This window comes from Bombus impatiens, unplaced genomic scaffold, assembly GCF_000188095.3.
Source record: "Bombus impatiens unplaced genomic scaffold, BIMP_2.2 scf_0151, whole genome shotgun sequence".
In the NCBI taxonomy this organism is placed as follows: Eukaryota; Metazoa; Arthropoda; class Insecta; order Hymenoptera; family Apidae; genus Bombus; species Bombus impatiens.
In genome coordinates this window covers 2,837,619-2,864,242 of record NT_176570.1, presented here as the reverse complement: position 1 = coordinate 2,864,242, position 26,624 = coordinate 2,837,619, and the positions used below count along the sequence as shown (strand labels likewise).

Genomic DNA, 26,624 nt, shown 5'->3' with positions numbered 1-26,624 from the left:
GTCCCCCCCCCCCCGCGCGTGGTTAAATAATGCGAAAGCAGACACGTTACATCCGACGATATACGTCCAACTTTCTCATGACGCCGATAGGAACATCGAAAACTACGTACTAATAATCCAACGTTCTTTCAAAATTTTTCCAACGACATTCCGATACTCTATCTTATTGAAGAGAAATTCCAAAAAGTACGTTTGAACGCTATCAATCTCCTTATGCGCCTTCCTGCTTCTATATCCGATAAAAATGACTGTCTGGAAAAACGAACGAAATTACAGCCCAGACTCATCTGTCGGCAGCATAACACGAAGGCAATCGACTGAATCCTGAGATTCCGAGATTCGTTTGACTGAGAGAATGACAAAGAAGAAAGGAGAGAAAGAGAACAAGAAATAGGTAGAGAGAATTGGTAGGTCGGTAAACAATTCATCTTTAAAATTCATCCAGATTCTCTTTTATATTCCACCGGTACGACTCCGTTTCCGGGCCGCATGAGCCAGAGATCCATCAAAAAGGTTCCGGTGTGCTTGTAGCAGCATTCTCCACGGATAAGGGTGGAAACGGATACGCGGGATGATGGCCGAGCCGGGGTCGTGGCAGAACGGGAAAACAAAACCGGGCAGGAGATGAATCCGTAGATATGCCGTAGCGTCATAATTCCTTCCTTATTGTTTGTCCTCCATTTTTTATCTGTGGAAAACGAGAGACTGCCGTCCAGCCTTCGAGCAAGGTCGAAAAAAGCTAAGCTGTCCGTGAGCTGACAGAGTGGAAAACAGAAAAAACGTGGCACGAAGAAGGGAACTGGATGAAAGGGGAACACGATGGGAAGAGAAAAATGAAAGAATCGCGCCTCTGAAAAAAGATACGGGATATGGATTTCGAAACTGGATAGCGGCCACTGAGAACGGGGTTTAATGGCATCCGGGGACCAGATGAGGATATCATAAATGTTATTTTAATAAAGACGACAGAATAGAGTGCAGAAGAAACACTTATCGCTTGAAACCCTGTAGTCGAAGAGAACTAGTATCTCTATGATGGTGGAAGAATAAATAAAGAAGCAGTGGGGATTAAAGAAGCTAAAAGCAATAAGTGACGGGGCATGTTCGTTTTCTACTTAATATAGTGAAAAGGGCTGTTTCTGGGCAGAACAAACGGCCAACGATCGTTCGCCTATTAGCTTTCTCCAACAAGCGTGTTTACACGCACTAGTTTCCACGATGAAAATGTTTGTCGTATAAATTAGCGATCCGTAACGGCCTGTACGAGCGTACGTGTCACTTTGCGACAGAATTCTACCCTGTTCGCATGGGGGAACGCGTAGGTCGATATTTGTTCTGTGAAAAAGCCCGTAGAGATGTTCGTATTCGTGGCAGATCTCAAAGAAAAATCGCCAAGTTTCAACAAGAGAAACCATTTGAAAGCGTGTCTCCATGGTTACTAGCGATGGTGCCAGCGATAATCGCGAGAATCTTTCTAAAAAACGCACCGAAACCTTGAAGAAAGACGAAAGCCTGGTGATCCGACGCTACTTACGCGAGATAAATTCCTGACTTTTTGTAGGAAGATAAAAGCAAACCTCCCCGCTCAATGAAGAAAGGTGAAGGGTAAAACATTTGTGCCTGACCTATGACGACGGGAATTTCTTTGCCTACTATCGTAGAAAGAATCAGTTAACAGGCACGATCGACGTTATTAGACCTGAAAATTTCAAAAGAATTCTCGAACGTGGACGTTTCAAAGAGTAATATTTTTAATATTTCCTTTGTGACGTAAAAAATATTCACTTCGCTAGTAACCTTTTCTTCATTCCGTTTTATCTACATCGAATTATACTCGTTTGAAGCTTAATGTGGCTCACGATTACGCTACCTAGGTTGGCGTCGATTGACCAGTCTCAGCACTTCTGAAATAATTAATAACGAACAACGAAAGGCTTAAAGTATCTGTGCATGTGGCCCCGTGTCTCTTTGTGGCGCAAGTCTCGTGGAAAAAGTTAGCAAAGCGGGCGGATAAGTGTTTTTTAAAAGGCATCGCTGTCGAGATCGTGCTCACGGTGAAACGAGAAAGACAGTTAAGTGCCAGTTTCTAAATTCACGTATGGACAACGTAAAACAACGATGAATTTAACATCGCGTAATTCTTCGTCATTTACGAGGCCGTATAATTTCCAGAGAACTCTTGGAACGAAAAGTTATCTGTGCCAGAAATACGACAGTGTATAGTCGAGAAAGGATACTCTCTTGTTTCGCATACATTTCGCGTGTTCGCTGAAAGAACGAAAGAGAAAGAGAAAAAATATGTGTGAGGGAAAGTATGTAATGCGAATACACGAGGCCCGCGCGTAACTCGCGTGTAACTCGCGTGTAACGTTGAATAAAAGCTATGAGATTACCTTTAAAGGACAGTCCGGAAGGATACGCGGAGCTGTTTGAAATGTAAAAAAGGGAATGTAGGAAAGGAGTATACCCTTTTGATCGTGGCTATTGTTTGCGACCTGTAAAGCGTACTCATCAAGAATTAAATTTAGCCCGCATTTAAGCGAGAAACCAAGTACAAACGTGCTCCTGCTCTTCATACTCATAGCGTTTATTCGTAGTAAATCTATACTTTGTCGAGAAGCTAAATTACCGAAAGGATTCTTTCAGTTGAAAATCAAAACAGCAATCTCTAAATAACTTCCCAACGTGCCAGGATAAAATTGTTCGCGTAATTCCAAAGTATTTCGACGGAAAAATGATTCCTCCTCTGTGTCGAAACGCTACCCGTGTCGTCGGAACGAAAAATCCAAGCCACGATATCAAAGTTGCCGTACGAAAAATAAACGAAATTTCGCTATGTTACGCAATCTTGAACATAAGCGGGCTATGTTCGCAGATAAAAACTGGCTGGCTGGATAATCCGAGATAAAAGCGCGCCGCGGTTTCGACCGTCCAAAAAAAACTTGAATTTCGGTCATCCTCTCTTTCCTTCGAGTTGGTGAGATCAGATGGTGAAGTTTAGGTTAAATAACTGGTGGAGATCCGGCACGAATCGTGTGCCAGCATGAGTTTCAAACGGCTGTCGGGCAAGCAAAACGGGCGAGGAGCTTTAAAGCTCGAGTTCGTACTACGGCACGTACCTACAGATGATCGTCGTTTTCCCCGTGACGCTCTCCGGTGTTTCCTTCGAACCAGGAACTCCTTCGATCCGATGCAACCGTTAGTTTTGCAAAAACGAACCGTGAATCTTTCATATCCCTCTGACTTTCTATAAATGAAGTTTAGTACAATTTTTTACGTTTGGGATTAATCGTAACAGAGAAGTATTACATATAGCAGCGTCCGATTTATGCATTGTCGATTGCTACTACTGTAAACTGTTCGAGATTAACTGTAAATTAAATTTTAATACTAGAATTTCCTGTATGTATATCTTATGCAACATCATACAGGTTAATACTACTGCAATGTACTCGAAATTATAAATTAAATTTTAGCTGTAAAATATTTGAGGTTCAGAATTCTGATGGAAGGTATATTATGCTGTATATAAAATAGATATATCGTCTGACCTGTACAGGTTGCTACTACAGTAACCTATTCGAAGCTATAAATTAAACTTTCCTGCTAAAATTTTTAATCTCCAGAATTAATGTAACGTAGTAATATTTCCTGGCCTGTACCGGTTCCTACCACTTAAATTCCAAGTGTATCATATGCGTCGTACTAAAAAATTCGTCAATATTGGAAAAGCAATTCCAAAAACAAGATCGCGTAAAAGAAGTATTGCAGCGACATTATATAGAAATATTGTACGACATCAGAAAGAGATATTGGTTTCCAGGTAACAAACAATTAGAAACGCGACAGTAGAAATGGTCCGTCATGAATCAGACTACGAGTCTATCGTCAAACAAATGAGTGGCGAGGAAGATAGCTTCGTATATTGACAAACAGGAGACAGATAAACTTTGTACGTTAACAAGTAACGACGTTACAGGTGCAACTTGTAAAAATTTACACTCGTTCATTCAAGGAATGAAGATAATATTTCGCAATTTTACTTTCGCTTTAATTCTGTTATACTATATATTTCTAAAGTTTCCAAGTCAACATAGGCTGCTAATTTTCCCCGGTTCTGTTAAGACCATACATCTGTATTTGTAGTACCGTTCTTTCTCGATCTTTTTTCGTGTCTCGCGTGTACAAGATTTTCAACGCAATGCACGTTTACACAGCACGCTTTTCTACCCGCCCTTTTTACATTTTCTAACGTTTCGGCTCCAGACGCGAGAACGTATTTGGTATTCCCGATGCGATCAAAAGTACGCTCCACGTAACTCTGCATAATCTTATGCAGTCTGCTCGATTGAAATTAAATCGACAAGAAAATAATTCAAAGCGATTTTGTGACGCTACGAAAGAGGATTCCTTCGATGTTACACACCGTGAAGAGCCGGTGAAATTGGAATGAAATTTCGTCGAACGAGTTCTCGTCCGAAATGGATGAAACGAGCGTGATGGAATTCCAGGAGGAGCCAGAGCTATCAAGAAATTCTCACACCATACAAGATTTTTCCGAGCAATACAATAGAACAAAAATGTCTTGCTATTTCTTCGATCATCCAGTTAGTACTCTTTTATATGTATAGATTTGCAAAAGGAAGCTTCAGCAGAAAAGAGGAAAGGGCAGATTTTTTAATAATCATGATCTCGAGAACATTTTAATAATACGTTCCGCCACAAGAATTCGAGGTTGCATTATCCAGAGATGCTGGGAATTAACGTGTATCTCGACTACTCGGGAACCTTACCGTCCGTGAAAGCGGAACAATCCTGGCCATTTTAGCCCAAGTCGCCGGATATCAGCCTGACTAAAGTTAACTGAACAATTTGCAAACATTCCACGAAAGCAGTGCTACATCTTAGCGCTCGCGTCTACAGTCGACGTTTACGCGGACGGAAATTTATCATCTCCTTCTCTTCCTCTTCTTTAACAGCCTTCTCGTGTTTGACGCACGCTTTCCACAGCTTCAAGCTCAAATTTCACAGAATTTTAACCAAAGTCTCTTTTGATAACCCAACTCCGGAATACTGTAACGAGGTACTATATTCGCTAGTCAGTTTTGTTTCAATTACTTTTAATACACTATTCTCCACATAATTTTTACCATGACTTTTTAATAAAGCTTTAAACGACCTATAAAGCTTAAAGCTTGATCATTAAACCTTGAGGTATATTTCCCGAACATGGAGATACAGAAATTTTGTATAAGATGCAGTATCGTAAAGTTAGTAACAATGAGAGAGTAGAAAAATTCAAAAATGAAAAGGTATCAATATGAATCAGCCTTAGAACGATTTGAATCGGTGAAAATCCTGATTGCACGATTGACCGTATACGCCTGATCGTCCTTGGAGCGTTTTCCGAAGTGGTTCGGTGCACCTGACAGTGGGGAGTGCGCATAAGAGGTACGTCAGAGCGTTTAAAGCGGAGCAATTTGGTACGGGGCCGACGCAGCACAAAACGTCCGACTATGCTATCGTCTAACAAGATTGCAAACGAAATTGGATGTTTTTCTCCGGCTGGATGGAACGGAGAGGAAAAGTATTAATTCGGGTCAGACCGGATCACACGCTTGCGTAAACATCAGGGAAAGAGGAAAAAACGGAGAGCGCGTGTGTTGCGCGCTTCGGACGCGTGGCGAGCGAAGATGACAATTTAATTGCATCCCCTGGTGAAAAACGAACGAGCAAAGCTGGCTCTCCCCAGCGCTGGAACTAATGTTCCCTTTTAAAGCCAGCGCCTCGACAACGGGTTGCTTCGAAAATTGTTTGCCCTCCATCCCCGTGTTTCGCCCGGATTTGATAATACGTAATCCACACGATTTATTCCGCGAAATTGTTCCCCTGAAAATTCTGTGAAATTGCAAGTGCGTGGAAAAACTCAGCTGAAAATTATCGCCCGACGAAAGACGTTAAAACGCATACGGAAATTACGATGTTCGTGCCCCACCTTCTTACAATGGAAAATTTTCTAGAAAAATTGTATCGTGTAGATCAACACATGTGATTCTTAATACACCATGTACCTCTTCCAATTCGTACTAGTAATTCTTACAAATTCCTGCATCGTTATCTCGCAAGTGTACGAAATCACGATTGATTAATTCTTTCGATAGTTTGAACAGATTGTTACATTTTATATAAAACCAGAAGGTACGCTAGTGCTTAATGGAATGTATCTGCAATAAATGGATATGTACTAACACATATTAGGAGAAAGGAGTATGCGTAGTTTTATTTCTTATATACATTTGACTGGGTCTTTTTTGTACGGGATATTACGGTTTTGTTAATGCACGTACCGTATTGTTCCGCGGGTATACGATACGTGACTCGTGCGAAATTTAATACGTACATACATACGTTACCTCTCAGCCAACACTTTATGAGGGAGTAACCAACGACGTCACTGTTTTTGCCAAGTAATATTCGCCGTAGGGCGCACAAATGGCCATCCAGCATGGTTTAAAATCTCGATCGAAGTTGTTTAAAACGAAAATTTTCGTACGTACGCGGTTTAATTAACGTCACGATTTCGTGTTGTTTCGAGCACCGTACGATTTCAACTGGCAATTTTAACGAGATATTTCGCTTAGCACTTTGGTTCTCCGATTTCTTGTAATTTTCTCAATGAATAAAAGTTGCACCGGTGGCGGCTTCTTGTGAAAAGACTAGTTCCCATTTCTCTCTTGACCGCGGTAGAAGAAAGCGATTAGGCTTGAAATTGCGTTCTAACCGTGGAAGACAGAAGCGTCTTTCGGCGGGGCGAATTATTTTTTAATAAGATGCAAATTCGCGAATTTCCTTATGCCAAGAGATTTACATTCCTGGGACTCGTGTCTCTAACCCCGCAATTATTAACGTCTTTCCGCTTTCTATAATGAGACTCTAAGCGAGTTTCACGCGAAACGATGTCGCTTTGAAAGAATCGTTCGTTCAATTTCATTGCTGGAACTACAGCAAGTCACGAAATTATTAGAAGAAGAGTGCAGTTTTCAAATATGTAAAAATATTTCACTGGAAAATAAAGGTAAAGATGGCTAATACTTCTTGCTGCTACTGCAAATATTGGAGATATTTGTATGAGCTTTGCACGATATTTCAAATATCTCGAAACATAAATTTACCAAAGAATACCATAGAAAAAGGAAAAGGGAGAAAAATGGTAATTTGAGAAAAAACAAATGTTAGCTGTAGCCCGTGTCCCATGCCTGATATTCCACAATCAAATCCAAATACGAAAAGTGGAAGGGAGGGAAATTCGTGACTCGATGTATTTCGTTTATAAATTCTTTCGACAAGGCCGCGTTATCCCTTCGTTCAAAAGATAAACCTTGTATTCCAAGGGTGCGTTCGGCAATCTCACTTTCGTCTATAGGCGTTATATGTTATTCTGGCATGTCATAACGTACCAATCCGTGTTTGAAAAGCGCGCAGAAAAAGGGGTGAAAGGATAGGGAAAATAAAAGAGCGTTGGAATAGCAACATCTTTTTATACGAAGCGGCGAAATGAGAAGCGAGAGAGAGGAAAAAAAGGCAGAAAATCCAGGTCATACTAGGCTGCGCGCGAATTTGATTCGAGCGTTTCGCAGCCCTTGTGTTCTACCTCGAACCATCTCTTTCATCCCCATAGCGACTTTAATGTCAAACGTTTTACATCTGCTCGTGACAGACTCATCGATTCCGCTTTAGACCGCGTGTTTCTTTCCATTTGGGGATTTTCCCAGCTCCTGCTCCAATGGCAAGTGTACAGCGAGTGTTTTGACGTCGAACGAACAACGTTGGTGCGTCAATAGCCGTATGATTTTCAATTAAACACTATGCTCGTCTCGATCAATCTTCGGTGAAACTCTGCCACAATTCCTCCGAAAGACATTAACCACAGAGAAATCGATTAAGGTAATAATTCAAAGTGATGGAAAGCAGCTGGCCAACGAGGATGATTTTAATACCGTAATTTCTATGGCAGATACGCGGCACCATTCTGCTCACACTCGTAACTATGTTCAAAATAGTACATTATCACTCGCGTTATCTCGTTAAATATTGTTTTAACTGACTGCTGCTCGCGGTCACGTGCTTCCGCTCCATTTACAACGGTCAAATATTAGCATGATCAACGGAGAAGTTCGAACAGAACTGGGAGAATTAAACTTGCACGAAAGTTTCTACTACAATTGGATCAGGTTTACGACATGTCATAAAATTCCTATTTTTTCAGAAATAAACTTCAACTCTTTTACGATCGTGATGTGATGAATTTTATACAACGTACAATTTTGTATATTGTATTGTCACGTAAAAAATGTATTTCTAAGTCACGTTACTTTAACTCAAACGACTTGAACGAATTTGAGTAACATGTCTAATCCGGACGCAGAAGCTTAATAGTCTCTTTCCAATAACTAATAACAGGCAGCGCGATTGTAAGCGTCCTCCTTTCCTTCCCTTTCGACCATGGTGTTCGATAAGAAAGAAAGAAAGAAAGAAAGAAATTCATTTCTTCGCATTTCTATTTCAAGTCGAGCAGACCTAGTACCCCGAAACCAACAATGGTAGCACGGACAAAGAGAGTATCAATCGCGGCGTCAAAGGAACAGAACTGTACTAAAATGTACCTACTGTTCTGCTACTGGAGAACCGTTATGATGAATTTTTAATCCTTGAGAGTTACCCTCGACGAAAAGCCGCGAAACGTCCAATCGCAGGCACAGGAATGGAGAACGTCAGTGTACGTAGTTATTCGTAAAAGGGGTGACACGTCCTTATTGAAAAGAATCCGGATTCTATGGGGGAAGGGGCGGGGGGCGGTGGATTTCGGTAACCAATAACTTGGATTTCGCTCCTTTCCACGGAAATAATCCTGGCATCGATTCCCTCTTTCTTACGGATCTTTCACCCTATTTCCAACTCTCAAGGTTTCTCTGAGAACGCTGGAATTGCTAGAATATAATAAGGGATTCATCATTGAATGCGCGAGAAATGTTTAAACTCGATTAACACGGGTGAACACAAACATGAATATACTCTCAATTGTTTGGAATATTATTACACACAATTGCGTTAAAGTCTTGGCAACTAACAAACTGTACTATTAGAAAACATCTTGACATTGTTTTCTATTTCTAGCATTTTCAACGAATCTTTACATTTAGACAGGCACGAAAGAATTCTTCTAGTTAAGACACAAAAAGCTGACAAACAGAATACTGATTACTGTATTTTAAACTAATCGACATTTTTTCAATAAATTATCGATAATTCTCGAATTAAATGCCTCTTCGCTACCAACGACAGATTTAAAACAACATCAAGTGCGGTTACATTCATCCACAAAAATAAAACTCACAACTTTCGTACAGTACGTACTGTAGCTTTTCTGAAGGCAAGCGTTTGTCATTTAATCACCGACGTGCGATTCAATTAAGGACATTCTGAAAAAATGTAATTTTTTCCTGCGAACCATATTCGCGAAAGAGTATCACAGACAAGCCGGAGTCGAGGTCGGAATGCAATTATTTAGAGGGTACGAGAGATATAATCGGTTTCTCAGCTTCATGCTGACGCGGCGCTTAAAAGAGCATGATTTGCCCGAATCTAGATGAAAAGAAGCAACGAGACCGTCGGCCAGAAAGAAATTTAATTGGGTCGGACAAAACGTGGCCACCGGCATTTTGGTACAGGGGCCATGCCACCTTGCGACTGGCATTTTCGGCTCCGTTGAACTTAACTGAGGCAACCTCATAGATACGAGCGTATGCTCGCGCGCTGCACTCGACGAGATTCGCAAAGCAAAGCTACCTATAATGGTCGACTTTTCTAACTCGTAGAACACAGTACTGAAATCCACGTGATTTTCTTCAAACACAATAATTGACTTTAAAGACAGCAACAACTCGACAAAATCGGTTGCATCGATCGATTCGAAAACGTAAAGGGAATCACAAAGTATGGGAATCGTTTGGAAAGAAGAAACGGATGGTATACGGCACGCGAAGCTCGATGAACACGAATGAAAGTGGTTCCTGCACAAAAGAGAAAGATCAGAAACTCGCACGTACTTTCGATCGTTCGAAATACACCGATTTTCCGCTTCCGTCTCGTTACACCGATTTCTTCCCGCTGCTATCTATTTCCTCGTCCCCGTTCCACAGATCCGATAACACGATCGACTATCGCTTATCAATGATTCATAATTGAATCAAACGTTGGAAAACGTTGAACATAGAACTCTCTGGTGGAAACGGGCTCGACAAACGCGAATGGCGTCATTCCAGTTAAAATGGCCAAGATTCGTGGTCGTCCGACGAACGGTATCGTTTCACCGCAGTGAACTCCGATTTCTCCGGACCGACTGAATATTTATCTTTCCGGGGATTTGTAACTCGATAGACCAGCTCGATTGCCTTAATTTACCGAGCGTTTCGTGAATTTTTTAATGGAATGGACACGTCGCCGGGTGGACGAGTTGCGGCGATTTCAATCCGTTTCACTCGCAAGATTTCTCACAGCTGACCAACGGACGCATCTCGGGACGGACGTTGTTATTCATGATCTCATGAATTTTCGCTCTTGACGAGCGTGCTCCAGGTTGCTCGTTACCTCGCGAGAAAGGCCGTTGCGAAGAGTGCGTGAGAAAGCTTCTGTTCCTTTCTCTCATTCCCAGGAGGAAGGTGAATAAAAAGTGAGATGAATTTTTCATTAAGAAAGCCGTGAGTGTAAACGCATAGCTCGGAAAGAAAACGAAGAAAGAAGAAAAAAATATTTCGTAGCCATGAACCGTAAAATTTGCTGTGGAAAGGAGGTAGCGTTAGGGGTAGCGGTGGCCCACTAACGTTTGACGTCACCGCGAGAGACTTTGCCTCTGCTCCCTTCCCAACCCGTTTCTCTCTTGGCAAGAATGGAAGCAGCGTGACCAGGTGACCGATAATCCGGAACAGAGTCGAGAACAAGCAGAGAAATGCGCGCGGTTTCAAGGATGCGGAAGAATCGACCTCATCGTTTCGCTAACTAATCATGCGGCGAATTTTCTCTCCCGATGGAAGATTATTTTTGCAATACAAAGCGGTCGTAAATCAAACGAAACGCGAGATGAAGTGGCAAAAAAGCTTGAGACTGATCGCGTATCGACGGTTATGAATTCCTGTCGGGAAATTTTCGCTAAAACAGCTCGTTATTCCGCGTGTTTACGCGATAACGGTGCTTGCTTCGTACTTTTCGTCGCTTTTCTATCTTTTTAGACCCGACCGTGGTAAAAAGAAAGAGAAAAAGCGTGCCGAGCCGCCGCTCCGTCGTGTCAGACTTTTGAGGCCGCCCTTATGTAAAGCCGTTATAGAAGCAAGAGAAAACGGCCAACGTTGGCAGAAAAGGGAAGATTAAACGGTTACCGTTGAAAGATTAAAGTTTACAAGCGCTAATCGCTTCGCGGATACTTCAGACGTGGGATACGTGTTCGTCTTAACTCTAAAATTAAGTCAGTAGCTGGCTAGAGGAGAGCAGTTTCGACGTATCGAATTTAATTTTAGAAAGATGAAATACTCGTTAACGTCACACGTGTACGATCAAGTGACAAACGGTAGAAAAGGAATTACGACCGTGCGATAAACCCAATTCACATCGCTGCCTAACTATCGCGTATGTATATCCCCAAGTGGATTCATTATTTCTACACTGGAAACAGCAAATGGAATCACACTAAACTGGAACGAAGAGGGACGAAACGCGATACTAGATGTTACCAGAGGGTGCAGTAGAATACACCGATGCGATAAGAGATCTAAGCAGTTTCATCGTACTTTCATCCGTAATCTCTCTGATAAAGATCTAAAATAACTTTGGCTTCATCCTATTTTGAGAATGACTCGTGTATCATCCTGTTAGCAGAGAACCCGACCTGTTGCGGATAATATTAAGTTTTTACTAAAATTCTATCCTTTGTAACCCGTCAACCAGATCAAAAGTATCGATAATCGTGAAGATCTTGGTACGATCAGGAGCATTCGTTCTTTCAGGCTCCACAGATATTGTCATCTTGCAATGGACTAAGAATTCTTAAGAAATTATGAGACTAACGATCCAATCTATACTATGACAATTGATAAATGAATATGATCTTTTCGCAATTGAAATGGAAATGGAACGTCAGACGGTATCAGTGACAAAGAAGTTGTTCTTCGCACGAAATCAAACGACTTCTGTTCAAGAGCAGTGTCCCATTTTATTCCAACCAGTTCAGGATAGACCATAACGTAAATTAAATCGAATTAGATTCTCTCTAACGTGCGTGAAATACACACGTTCGTACGTATTTCACGTTCTAGGCCGTGTGCGCGTCACTTCTAAGCGAAACGTCGTCGCTCGTATTGTAGAACAGCGTATCCCAGTTCTGGTATGCGTATCGTTCATAGAAGCGCGTGACTGTAAAAGTTATTATATGGAAACGACGTAATCTGCCCTTCTGTTACCTCGTAAACGGGATCGAAACTTTCATAGAATATGGAAACTGTGTTTATTCACGAATCAGTGTTTTACTATGTTTAGAGAGGATTGCGAAGAAATTCGTAAAAATCAACCGTACTCGCGCGCAATCCCATATTTTGTTAAATTGAACGAGAAACTTTTTCACTGGCGAAAGTTAGCCCGGTAAATTTATTCTCTTTGAGCCGAGAACGGAATTAATTCCGCTCTCTTTGCCCGTCGCATCATTCGTAACGAGCGTAATCGCAGTACACTACAAATGCTTTCTCTGATTGAAAGTTGCATCGTTTCGATTCGCTCTACTTATGAGCAGACAATATACATAGGCTCGCGGAAATATTCGAACGTTTATGAGTACTTTTCGTGAATATGTTATGCGTGCTACATGAAACATTTTGATCGTCATAAGCAAGAAATTATGAGATTAGTTTACTATCATTATGCTATTGAAGTTTAAAACAAATAATGTAAATATATAGAAAAATTACAAAATATTTAAAACGTAGCTATGTATCTCACAGAGATCGCAAAAGTATTTAAAGCAATCTTTTTACTGAATGTTAAAACAGCTTGCCGGTAAAAAATAGGAAATGTGATTGTGTTTCTCATGAAGCTCACAAAATTGGAGCTCATGAAATTTTAAATACCAATTTTCTTCGCCGCCTACTATTTTTCGTTTACATAATAGAATTTCATAGACAAATGAGTTTTAGTTCAGTTAATCGGATATTAACTAATGCTTCACTCCAATCAATGAAATCCACATAAATTGACTACTACTGCTCTCGATATTCCTTTACTATAAACGTTCATAAAACCGACGACATTCTCCAATATTTTATTTTTATCATACAATAATGCTTAATAGTATAATATATAATTTGCTTGATTAAAAAGGGAATTATTGGAGAAACTTCATAAATTGTCTACCCATTTTACTTTTACTCCTTTAAACGATGAAGCATTTGTCTGTTGTAAAAATTATTGACTAAACTTCACAAACTGACCCATTTTATTTATTAACTTAAACGATAAAGCGTAGCTCGAGATGAATTCCCCAAATTGGCCCCAGATTGGCCCTAGATTGGCCCTAGATTGTAAAATCACAAAAGAATGTTCCGTGACAAAGTGGCTATTCAATATTCATTCGTTTCTGTTGCAGCTTTCAGAGGACATCGGCTACGTCGTTTATTCCGCGCTCGGCAGCTTCTACATCCCGTCGTGCATCATGGTGTTCGTGTATATACGCATTTATTTCGCGGCGAAGGCTCGCGCGCGCCGCGGCATCCGCAAGCAGCCGCGTCCTCGTGCAGTGATACCGCCTGAGTCCCCGGATATTAGACAGACCAGTTTCACACAAAGCACGCCGGCCACTGAATCGAAAAAACAGGCTGGTTCCGCGATGGAGAACGTCGCGACTATCGAGAATCAGCCCGTACAAATACCCATCGTCACGTGCGACTTTGCTAGCGACGTTAGTACGTCTGAAGCGGATCCCGGAGGAGGGAACAGTATTCCCATGGAGGAAAAGGATACGCTGAAGGTTAAGGCCTTAATTTACCTCAAATGGTGTCTTTTCTTTTTCTTTTGTATATTTTTCCCTTGTCATATTTTGAATCATACTTTCTATCCATAAATAAAATATGTTGTCAAGAATAAGTGTCCGGATGCTTTTGAACGATAACATACAGAAAAGTACGCACAGCTTACTGTTCGTGAATTCGACGTATTAAATTTCCAAAAGTAGCTTCATGAAATATGAGGCAAGGATAGCATTATTGCTTATATGGAACTGTATGGAAAGGTACTTGCGATGAAAATATTCTTTCTCCTAAAATATGCCCCCTGTTGAAGAATTGATAGACAACAGACCATTTCGTACGTTTAACAATGTTATTCTTTTCCACGATTCGTCCCAAGTCAGACCATCTATCACGCTAGAAATACGAGCACGTGTTTCATATTCTACAAGTGCTTGAACGCACATGCTCGAATTCGGAGCAAACATTATCCTCTGTTACGTTGGAATACGAAGAAATCTATGTTATCAGCTTGTTCAAACGTATTCAAATTCGATCCCCCCCCCCTCCGCCGGAACTCGTCCCTTATTTTTCGTGAATTTTCCTCATCCACTCGGAGGCAGAACGTCAAACATCTTTTCTGAACGTCTTTTTCTAAATGTGTAGCAGATTCTCCGATCTCGAACGACACGAGACGCGCAAGACACCTGTCTCCACGCTCGTATCCCGGATGCACTTACCCAATAACTTCAGTTTCGTGGTCTGGGATCTGAATACATCCCGTTTGGCGATACAGCGACGCGTTTCTCAAGATCTCGTACACTGCTACAACGCATGAAAGAGAAACTAGTAAATCGCCGAATGTAGAAATTCGTTGTTGGATTTTCTCGCACGATTCTTCCACGGTACAAACAGAATCGAATAAAAATCTCGCGAATCGAAGAGCACAATTCTTTATCGTTCTAGTATCGAGATCGAATCTATCCTATACATGTCCGTTTCCCAGAATCTTTACTTTCTTGTGTTGTTTATAAATACGAAACAACTGGTATCGTCGGAAGCTTCTTGTACCAGTAAAGTGCATATTGTAAAACTGTGCATGGGGATAGCTTAGATTGGTAATGGCTATTTAGGCGGGTTAGAAACCACGTTGATCAACTGCACTAATTGAAAAGTATAGAGAAGCGACGATGTTGCAAACACTTGTTTATATTTACCTCAGAGTTTCCATTACACCATTTATCGTTTAATTATCGTTGAAACGGCCTTTTTCAAGTAACGATGATTAAAACGCTGTGTAAATCTGTTGGACAGGTGACGATCCCAGTCCCAGTGCAGAAGAGCAACCTGAAGGCAACGCTGTCAGTAAACGGCGACGGCCAATCGAGCGTGCCATCGCGGTGCAGGGCGCCTAGCGTCGGCATCGACGTCGACATGGTGTCGGAGTTCGACCCGTCGTCGTCGGACAGCGGCGTTGTATCCAGGTGTGCCGTGGTGAAGCCTTTAAAGCTTCGTCTCTGCCAGCCCATCTTCGGTCGTAGGAATCTGGGCAAGCTCAGAAGAGAGCACGGGGACGGAGGACGCACGTCTGGCAAAGACGACTCGGGCGTAGAGTCAAAATCGTCGAAACCGCGGGACCCGGAGAGAGAGAAGAGGAGACTGGCGAGAAAGAAGGAGAAACGAGCCACTCTGATACTCGGTTTCATCATGGGCAGCTTTATTGCCTGCTGGCTGCCATTCTTCGTCCTTTACATCGCGAAACCTGTGTTCCCTCGCGTCGAGATACCCACGCAGGCGTTCGTGATCGCGTTCTGGCTCGGCTACATGAACTCTGCCCTGAACCCCTTCATCTACACCGTCTTCAACAAGGATTTCCGCCGCGCGTTTCGCAGGATACTGTTCAAATAATCCCGTCGTCCCTGGACGAACGTTCTCGAACGGGATCCAGGTAACACGAATGAAAATCGATCGGCGAATACATCGCCTTTGCGAAGTGGAACGTCGATGGAAGGAGCGGGCAAGAACGCTTGAACAGATATCTTTATTGCGATAAGTTAGGAGAACGACACGACGAAGGTGTTTATGCGCAAGAGTCTTGGGAAATTCGGGCGCGACTGTAAAAACTCTCGCGGGACGCTTCCTTTGGAATGTAAACTCGGTGAAATTCTAAACTCGGTTCGTGTCTAATGTGGCCTCGGAGACGGGCGCACCGAGAATTTCCTCGTCCATGCAGTTCGAGGATAACAATTTTCCGGGAAGAAATCATGAGAAAGTTGACAAATTCGATAGCCCGTTTTGCCAGTGACGGCCATGAATCCTCTACACTCTACGAGATGTCGTGGACTATCGGTGTGTTTCAGCAACAGCTGCTGCCTCTCCCTCGATCGGATACAACTTCCGACTGGTTGTCGATTCAACATGACACCAAAGAAGACAGATGGAACTTCACGACAGCTAGCGATACGGATTCGAGAACTACGGCTGCATCGTGATTTTAAACTAATTATATCGAAGGGAGGAACGCGTGAAAAGTGTCAGAGACGTTTTCTTTTTTGCTCGACAAAGACGAATTATTGGTCGCGATGATCGCGACACGATTCGTGGGTTCTCTGTATCCCGCCTCCGAGGAATCGGATCTTTTCGTCGAAGCCACCTCGTCATCGTTCTTCGTCAGAATGGAAGAAAATTGGGTGGGGACGGGGGTGTACCTGCGGCATTCTTCCTTCTCCGAGTTCCTTGGACAGACGGCACACGGTCCGATTGTAAATTAAAAATCGCGACAATCCACTTACTATCGATGTACGTGAATGTAGATATGTATAGCATACGTGTATGTGTGTATATAATATGGCCGTCGCGAGCGGCTCGTCCGGAAAGTTTCTGTTCTTTGATATTCACGTAGGTGACTAAGAAAGGAACACCTTGCATGTTCGCTTGATTTCGCTTCGAAATTACCTGCTATTCGATTCGTGAGCAGTGTAAGAGATGGAAAATTTTCCGAAGCACGAGCTACCGAATACGAAGTTTCCTCTAGGAAGGGAAAATAGCAGTGTGTCGAAGATTGAAAGAGAAAAATAGAGGGAAAACGAAGGGAAGGGAAACTGAGAGTTCTGATTCTTCGCTACCATGTTTCACGCGACGTGGAACGAAAACTTTCGGAACGGGCTGTGGCATACGTTGCGCGTGTAATAATACGTAACTGTTCTACGATATTATATACGCACATCGGCACACGATAGCAGGAAGGACGAGGATCTCGAAGCGAGCACAAGTTCACGAGAGACGTGATCGGAATGATCGTCATCGGACAAATAAAATAAAAAAAAAGCTAAAACGAAAGGAGCGTGTTTCCTATTAAATAGGTACACATCGTTTTATCAATAGGATCGATATACGGCTACGGTTTAATCGTGTAATCGTTTAATCACGACAGTTTTTTCGAATTCTATCGATTTAAATAAACGGTAAGGATGCTGAAAACGTAACGATACGTATTATTATAAAAAAACGTAGAAGTTTCTCGAGTTTAAAAATCAAATGAAAGAAGAATGAAGATGCACGGGAAGAGAGAAGAGATACGGGGAAACGATCGCTTTGCACGACGTACGGTCAATGGGAATAGAATTCGCATAACAGCAAGGATAAAAAGTAGGATGTAATGCTTGCAATGTCAGATTTCTGTTTGTTCGGCTTGAAATATTAAATTTGACTACGCTACACCCTGGTGAAACCGCGATTAAAGATGAATGCACAGCTTTATTTGTTTATTGGTGACGCGCGAAGCCAACATAGAACCCTATGTGGTTTCAATTATTATGCGGCTTTACGCAATGTTTGCGCACCGGGGTGCCAATTCGCGATCAGCTGCTTTATAATTTAACGCTTGCCGACCTCACCGAGGCACCGAATCCGATCAAACCGGTTCGAAACTTACCACCCCCTTTTATCCGAGCGCACGCCAGTTTTACTTAATCGATAGCTGCGCGCCACCGGTGTACGCGATATTTTTCTAACTCTTTCTTTCCATCGATTAAATTTGCTACGTAATTTCGAATATCGAAAGAGAAAGCTGTATTCGTATTCATAAATACGATTTACAAGTATCGGGACATTGACCAAAAATAAAATAAATCTCAGAAATGATTGGGAAATTACCTAAATCTCTGATTATATCAACGATTGTTATCCAGTTCCCAAAGACGTCCTAATATTTATGAACTTATTTAAGGATATTTTTCAGAATTGAAATCGCAGGAAACGACACGATGTTCAAGTTATGTGAAATATTTTACGCGAATCTGTATTGAGAAATGTTGGCACGCCTATCTGTCTAGCAAAAATTCGAAACAAATCAAATAGCGGCAAAAACGTAGCTCATAAATCGAAAGTGGCCCATCCATCGGAACAAATTTCGAAAAACAATTTCCATCGATAGCATTCAATCTGGTCTCTCTATTTCGCAGATTAAAGATCATCCCCGCAGTCCGACCGCGAGAAACTCGAATAAAAAATTACTTTCGGGCTTCTGTACCGAGACCGAGGATCGAAATCCGGCTATTTTTGGTCGGGGATTAAGAGTTAAGAGCCAGCATACGTTTCACATAACCAACACACCTATATCGAACTCTCTTTGCTTCCAATCGGTCTTTTACAACTTTCAGAATTACATTTCCGTTCAACAGCGGAAAACGTGTTTTAGAAAACGATTCCTATTCAAATCGACCAGTTCATTCGTCGATCGACGTAATATCGAAAATATTGAGAGTGAAAATACCAGATGTGAAAATTACCAAAATTATGAATTCGTATTTTTTTCATAGATTGCGACGATGCGCTTCTTAATGACATTTCGTGCAATATACGAATGAAAGCTTTCATTACATTTTGTTTCATTTCGATTCCGCTGATGCAAGTTTTACACTTCATCTCTTTCTATTTTCAGTGTGTATATCTTTTATCAAAAATATCTTTAAAATTCCAATTTTTAAAAGCTCTGTAGTTCAGTGTATAAACCGAACAGTTCAAAATCAAAGATATCTTTCATATACCTTTCATTTCTTTCATCTCGGCATAGGTTCAATATTATACCCTAGTTATCGATAGCTGCAGCGTTCAAACTAAAAATTTCCAACAAAATCACGCACCGATGTTCCAAATAAAAGATAATTTCAAGAATGAAATGTTTTCCACGTAACATTTACCCCTAGAGCGCGTTTCAAACTAATTTACGAATTAGCCGCAACCCCTTTATAGCCAGGCTGTACATATGTCACGTGTGCACGCATCTACGTGACACGCAACGCGCTACAACGATAAATCAATAAAGCGTATATACGTGTGGTCTGTAGTATGCAATACACGCGTGTGTCTAGCTTTCTCGCATTAATTCTGTCTCTCTCCGACCAAGCTCCACGCATTAAGGGTGAACTGGGGCAAAGTGTCGGGGGAATAGACGAACAAGACAGTCTCTCGAGTGTACAGAACCAATAAGAGGCGCGCTGATAAGATTGCAACGTTCATGCGACGGATTATTAGCATAGCTGAGATCGATGGACCGTGTACACACGGATACACGTACCACATAATATACCGTATATACGTTTTTCCAGTCGGATTTTTGCTTATGAAAGGGTTAGGAAATCGACGGTTTTGATGGATCGATCGTACATTAAACAACGTAGGTTGATACACCCTTGATAATTATTTGAATCGGCCGCAACGAGGTGCAAACGCAACGTTTGCACAGCCAACTATCGAGCGGTTTGCGTGGAAAGCTGCGAATAAAAGCGGACAAAACTTTTGACATGGCCGTTACAAATTGATTTCGACTGGCTGGAGGAACCTGATGCGCATTTGTTATCCGGCTATCTTAGTCGCGTTCCGCGCCGATATTAGCATGTAAAATTAAACGAAATACCAGACCGTAGAAAAACGAATACGTGTTCGTTACGATATTTGTCTCCTTGGCTCGGTTTCACCCTTCGATAACCCGAGATCCATCGGTCGCGGGGAACAATTTCGCGTCGATCGCAACCTCGTGCAATCCCATCTCGAAATATTACAACGTGTACCTTGTAACATGAAATCCTGTATTAGACGGTCGGCTGGATCCTTGAGAATTTATCGTGCACGAAATAAAAGGACTGGAGATGCTGTCGTAAGATACTATGTTCTCGAACGCGTAAACGGAAGCCAGAAATGGATACACATAACCGAGTGGAATTTACGTTCTAACCGAGAGGCCGGATGCTCGGTAATATTTCAGACGATCAAACATCGATACAGAGCTCCCTGCTGCTTTTTCCTTCTTTCGCTCTTTCGTCTCGTTATCGCTGATATCCAATACGTTCGTCTCTTTTCACGATCTATTGATCTCGGTCCACGTTTTTGATCTCCATCTAGAAAATCGTCGAGGTTGGAGAGACACAGAGCAATCTTGAGAACTTGTGCCTTTTCCTCTCTTGTCTTTTTCCTTCTTCTTCTTTTTTTTTTTTTTTTTTTCGTTGCTCTCCAGAAACCTTGCTCTATTCGATACCTTGAAAATTCCTCATCGAACGCTCGCCGTGTTTCCCCGAAAAGCGAGATCGACCGAAGATCATCGATCTCTCTGCCAAAGTGGCACGGAATCGAGACACACGCAGCAATAGGAAAGAATAAATGAATCGTCGAACGTTTCTCCTCGTTGTTAGTTTCAGAGTTAATTAGATCGATATAAGATGTAAGCAAAGTTCGTACAGCGAGATTCGACATTTTCCTGTAAACGAGTTACTTGTAAGATAGTAAGATTAAGTCTGATGAGACTAAATAATAAAATGTAAGAGAAGTGTGCTTGGCGTTGGCAAACGCTAAGACGAAAATTGCAAAAGAGGGAAATACCGTGAATCCGTAAAATGCAACGTACTAAGTAATTACGATAACGTACTGTCGTTTACCATTAATATCGTTAATGAAACTACGTGTACGCGGCGATCTTGCCTTAGGCGGTCGACCAAATTTTTTGCAAACCAAATTTTTCCATGAATCTCTCTGTGTGTCAGTAATTAATTACCTTACCATACGTACACACGATGTTAACTTAAGCTGTAAGCATAAGAGAAATTTACCAACGTTAGAAGCAAAAGACCTAAATCGTGCGGAGATTTTGAACGAATGATATACGAAGAACAAAAACGACGAAGAACGATCTCGAAGGACTGGTGTAAAGAGAGAAGCAAGCTAAACGATGTTTAAAATAAAAAAAAAAGGAAACCGATCATTCTAATTCTAATATTACGCTCGTACCGTCTCTGAACCTAAGCGACACGCAACACGTTGTCACGAGATTAAAATAATAAATTAACGAAGACACGATACTTTGTATTTATACACGTTGTATACAGATATGTATATTGTTACTAATATTATTCTTATTATTATCAACAGATTACCATTATTCTTATTATCGTCATTATCATTCTCGATTCTTATTACCATCGATCATTCTTACATATTAAATAATCCAGCGTCGCCGTAGGGATCGAACGATCTATTTTAATTATTATTTCTACTCGTCGAGCGGCACTACTCCTTTGTCTGCTCGAGATTTTGAAGTAGAGCGAGATCGTTCGTTATATCCACCTCGCTGATAACGCTGCTAACAATCTATTTACCCGATTCCAATCAAACTTTTCCAAAAATATCTCCGGTATCCAAGCGGCGACGAACGGACCACCGAGAGCGACGAGATGCATCCAGTAGATTTACAGACACTTTTATCGTTAGATTCATCTTACGAGAACGCAAACTTCCGAGATTCATCCTTGTCCGTGGAAAACCAGACGAACTGGTATATTTCACTTCGAATCACCGACTAAAAACTTGGATTAATTATCTCGATAACCTAGTCTCATTACTCATCCCGTTGTTTTTTCCTCTCTCCAACTTTTGTAAACTCATAAAATTACAGCCGGATAATACTCCATTAATAGTACGTTGATTCGAAAATTTCTGCAAACTAAACGCAGTCAATTGACATTCCACCGCGTTAAATGTACGATAACTGCACGCCTTTCAAACACGTACACACACCGTCGAGCTCGTAATTAATTCGAGCATTTTCCATTTCCGTGCCTCTTTTTAAGACCCACCTACTCTATTTACGATTTCAATTATCATTGTGATACCGGACCGCTTAAAAACAATTTCCCATTTAATACCAAAGCTTCCGAAGCATGTTGCATTGTTTCGTTCTTTAAAATGTCGCAGGCATCGCGAATTAATTTATTTGCTGATTTATTCACCTACCGCGCCACTATCGTATGCTCTACCGATATTCTAACAATTATAAAAAAAAATTTTTCATTCGTGATTAATCACACGACGTAATAACCCGAACGATCTCGCGCTGGGCGCCGCGAAACGATCTCTATCGATAATATTGGAGCAATGAAATCACTGTGATATCACTAAAACGCTTTCAAGGTGTGTGTTGGAATCGACAATTATCGCCACGCTTGCCGGGCTCAGCGTGGCTAAGTTTCCAATAAATTAAAAGTGGCAGAAATGGAATTAGATATTTGGGGGGGGGGAGGTGAGAGAGAGAGAGAGAGAGAGAGAGAGAAAGAGAGAGAGACAAAGAAAAAAAGATGATTTATGGTATCGATTATCGTAAATTATTGTAAATCATATTGTATTGTATATACGTATACATACTTATACATAATATATAAATATACACATAGAGTATATTACGGATGACTACTAATATCATTAAAGATTACTATGATCGTATTACCGTCATTGTTAGCCGACACTATTATCGATGCAACAAGTTCTACTGTCTAATAGCGTTGATCGTCTGTCGCGGAGAGAGCGAGAGAGAGAGAGTGCAGCCTACGCAAGATCAAAACCGAACACGAAACTATAATACAACGGCCGAATGATATCGGATCGTTTGCGAACGATTGTTTTATTGTACATGGGAAACCATATATCCGGAAGGGATCTCGTTTCCGATTCATTCCGATTTTTCTTCGATCTAGTAACGTTTCTATATATAAGCGAACACACGGTTTTCTTCGACTTTATCATCGATCGTCGTAGAGGAAAAGAAACGTAAAGAGAAGAAAAAGAATCTGAAAAAGCGTTGTAGTAGTCTATTTGAAAGGGCAGTTGCAAATTCTATCGGGGGGGGGGGGAGAGAGAGAGAGAGAGAGAGAGAGAGAAAGAGAGAGAGACAAAGAAAAAAAGATGATTTATGGTATCGATTATCGTAAATTATTGTAAATCATATTGTATTGTATATACGTATACATACTTATACATAATATATAAATATACACATAGAGTATATTACGGATGACTACTAATATCATTAAAGATTACTATGATCGTATTACCGTCATTGTTAGCCGACACTATTATCGATGCAACAAGTTCTACTGTCTAATAGCGTTGATCGTCTGTCGCGGAGAGAGCGAGAGAGAGAGAGTGCAGCCTACGCAAGATCAAAACCGAACACGAAACTATAATACAACGGCCGAATGATATCGGATCGTTTGCGAACGATTGTTTTATTGTACATGGGAAACCATATATCCGGAAGGGATCTCGTTTCCGATTCATTCCGATTTTTCTTCGATCTAGTAACGTTTCTATATATAAGCGAACACACGGTTTTCTTCGACTTTATCATCGATCGTCGTAGAGGAAAAGAAACGTAAAGAGAAGAAAAAGAATCTGAAAAAGCGTTGTAGTAGTCTATTTGAAAGGGCAGTTGCAAATTCTATCTAGAGACAATAGCGAGAACGCGATTAAACGAAACGCGAACTTGTCAGTGGCCGAGATAACCGGAAGGGCGATCATTGCGAGATGATAAACCGCGACGATATTAAAGTCCGTTGAAAGCACGCGGAATGCCTCGTTCTACGCGACACTTCTGTACGTAATTTTAGCGAGAGGTTTCGCTGGCGTTTCCATTTCTGCGTGAAACGTGCGTTTCATTCGCCATTCGAATACATCTCGAGGCAATCGAAAAACAATTTTCTTCCATCGCAGTGATCGCCCTTCGAAGCAGCTTAGGTGCGTGACAATGAACGGAATCACCGCTCTTATTCTTTACTCTATGAACATCGCTCGGCGTGCCTCGGTCCGAGAATAAATCGTGCAAATCAACCGAAGCAAGATTACGTGGCGTCAAAGAGGTAATTTAATAATTTGCCAGTCGGAGATAATGAAATTTTAAGCAGGATACAATTATCCCACCGGTTAATATTCATTATATTTAATCACGCTCCATCGATGCTCGTTTTAATCCGATCCGTATACAGTGGCAACCTTACGAATTTACATCGATTTTCGGATCGAGGATTTCACGCGTTGCGATCAGAACGATTGAAATTCGTCGGTTTAAATCTTTAATTTGAAACTTGCGAATATCAACGAGTTGTCACGACGATTATCAAGGCCATAAAATAACCATCTACCGATCACTCCGAAAATGCTTGAACAATCAGACGAAGAATGGTAATACCGATCACACCGCCAAACGAACACTTTCGTTCGCGGATCTCTCGTCATCCCTTCGACCTTTCTGCTTGAACGCGAGGTCATGTCGCTTCGGATCGATGTGCAAACGATACCTCGTTCCAGATCTATTCTAAGCTACTACTAATTCGCGTAGAACGGGGTACGAAACAGTACCAACGATTTTCTCGTCGTTATTCGAGAATGCACGAACTCCACGAGCCAGATTCTAACGTAAATCAAAATTTCCAATTCCCTATATAGCCTCGCTAAGAAGCATCGATCATCCTATCGCCTATATCGAACAGGCGTGACTTTCGTTTTTATTTTTTAACTATGTATGTATGTACGATTGCGAGGGCGATTTATCTTCGTAGTTAAAAACACAAAGCTTTCGTCGCGAACGCGACGACTAATTGATCTCGATACTCGTTGTTTAGCGATTAATTGTAACGTTTCGAACGGAACACCATCGACTCGTTCATCCGATACTCGCTGCGTTTACCGCTAAGAATACAACAGGCTGCACAACTAACCGAATAATTCAACGTGACTGAATCGAATTTTTGTACCGTTCTTTTTATTCCATCTCGTTTCTCTTTTAAAGCACGCGTGGATTCTCGACAACGATCCCGCGACTATACGCAGCAATAAAGTCAGCCTATTTCGTAAAGCCACACCAAAAGTCAGACCAAAAGCAAGTTCAGCCTGAAGAAGCGTGCGCCGAGTCTGTAAAAACGTAGCTTCGTAATTTTTCCGTTGGAATATCCCGTTTTTATTACACGCTGCGTAAAAATCCGTGTTTCCATGTAATATCGCTCGCGAGAACCTTCGAAGAGATTTAAGTTCCTAATTAGAATACTTCTCCCATTAAAATTCCAAGTTTCCAAACTTTTCTCGAAATACTCTCGATCGGGTGTAAATAAACACGGGTTCTTACACAAATATACACTGTCATGCACGCACGAAGTGTACACAACGAGACACTGTATACACCGGCAGAATACCGAGAAGCGAACCGCGTAAACGCAGAAACAAAAGAATCGTTCCGTTTCGGAAAAATGATAAAAGAAAACGAGGAAGAGGAGAAACACAGAAGAGAGAGTCTCGATAGGCGCAGAATTCGTTTTACGTCAAGTTTAATCTATAAAAGTCTTCCATTCCTTCCTCAACGTGTATTCGTCTACGTATTCGGCTGATTGGTTACGGACGTAGAGCGCACAGTGATATAGCGTGATTTCTGGAAACGGTAGAGGCCGAGCACTGACGGATCACCGGTTCTCGACGCGAGTTCCTCTCGAGATGACGCCACCAAAAACCGATCGATTCCACTGGACTGGCAGATATCGAAAGCGTAATCGCGCGTGTCCTCGTCCGCCAAACATTTACCACCCTTAATTTAGTAACTCACTGCGATACGGTTGAATTTCAGCCAGAAACGGTTTAACAGTAACGCTCTCGTGCGAAACATGCGAACAACGCGTCATTTAAACGCGTTAATTACATTTCGACGTTTAAATACTTTCGTCCGATTGCGTGCACGCACACAGATAGGCATAGAATAAGAGAGAGAATAAAAGGGAACGACGAGAGAGAGAGAGAGAGAGAGAGATATGGTTGGATGATCGAAAATCTCGCTGGGCTACGATTAAAAAAAAAAGAAAAAACACATGGCGGAGAAACTAATTCCAGCCAGCGTGTAATCGAATCAGAGGACCAGTTTTCGATTGCAATTTTCCACCCTCTAAAGGGAGACAATAACGCTCCGAGGAATATAATGGATTTTATACAGAAACTCCAGTCCACGGTGCTCTTTAATTCGTTTGTGGTCGAGAAACACGAAAGAAAGAAGGTATATATCTAGTTTATTCGTTAAGGAAGTTCGTTCTTATACAACGAAGTTGTAATTCGCGCTCGAGAAAAATCAAGCGACATCCTCCGGACGTTCGTCGACTTCGATAATACAAATTATTACAGCGAAACTTTCGACCGTCCGCGACACATTTCCGCTTTGTTCCGTTCTCTCTGGTCGAAAATTTCACGGAATCTCTACACCAACGGGAATTTTCGACGCGACTC

General features: G+C 41.5%; 1 protein-coding gene across 1 annotated transcript in view; it reads left to right on the top strand.

Moving 5' to 3' along the window:
* The window catches only part of LOC100742821 (alpha-2B adrenergic receptor), a 131,354-nt gene extending 108,237 nt beyond the window's left edge, over positions 1–23,117 (top strand). The window contains exons 3-4 of the mRNA XM_003487375.4: positions 13,685–14,065; positions 15,357–23,117. Of these exons, the coding sequence (XP_003487423.3) occupies positions 13,685–14,065; positions 15,357–15,950 (975 nt within the window). The 3' untranslated portion in view covers positions 15,951–23,117. The remainder of the gene's footprint in view (positions 1–13,684; positions 14,066–15,356) is intronic.
* Positions 23,118–26,624: the final 3,507 nt, after the last annotated feature.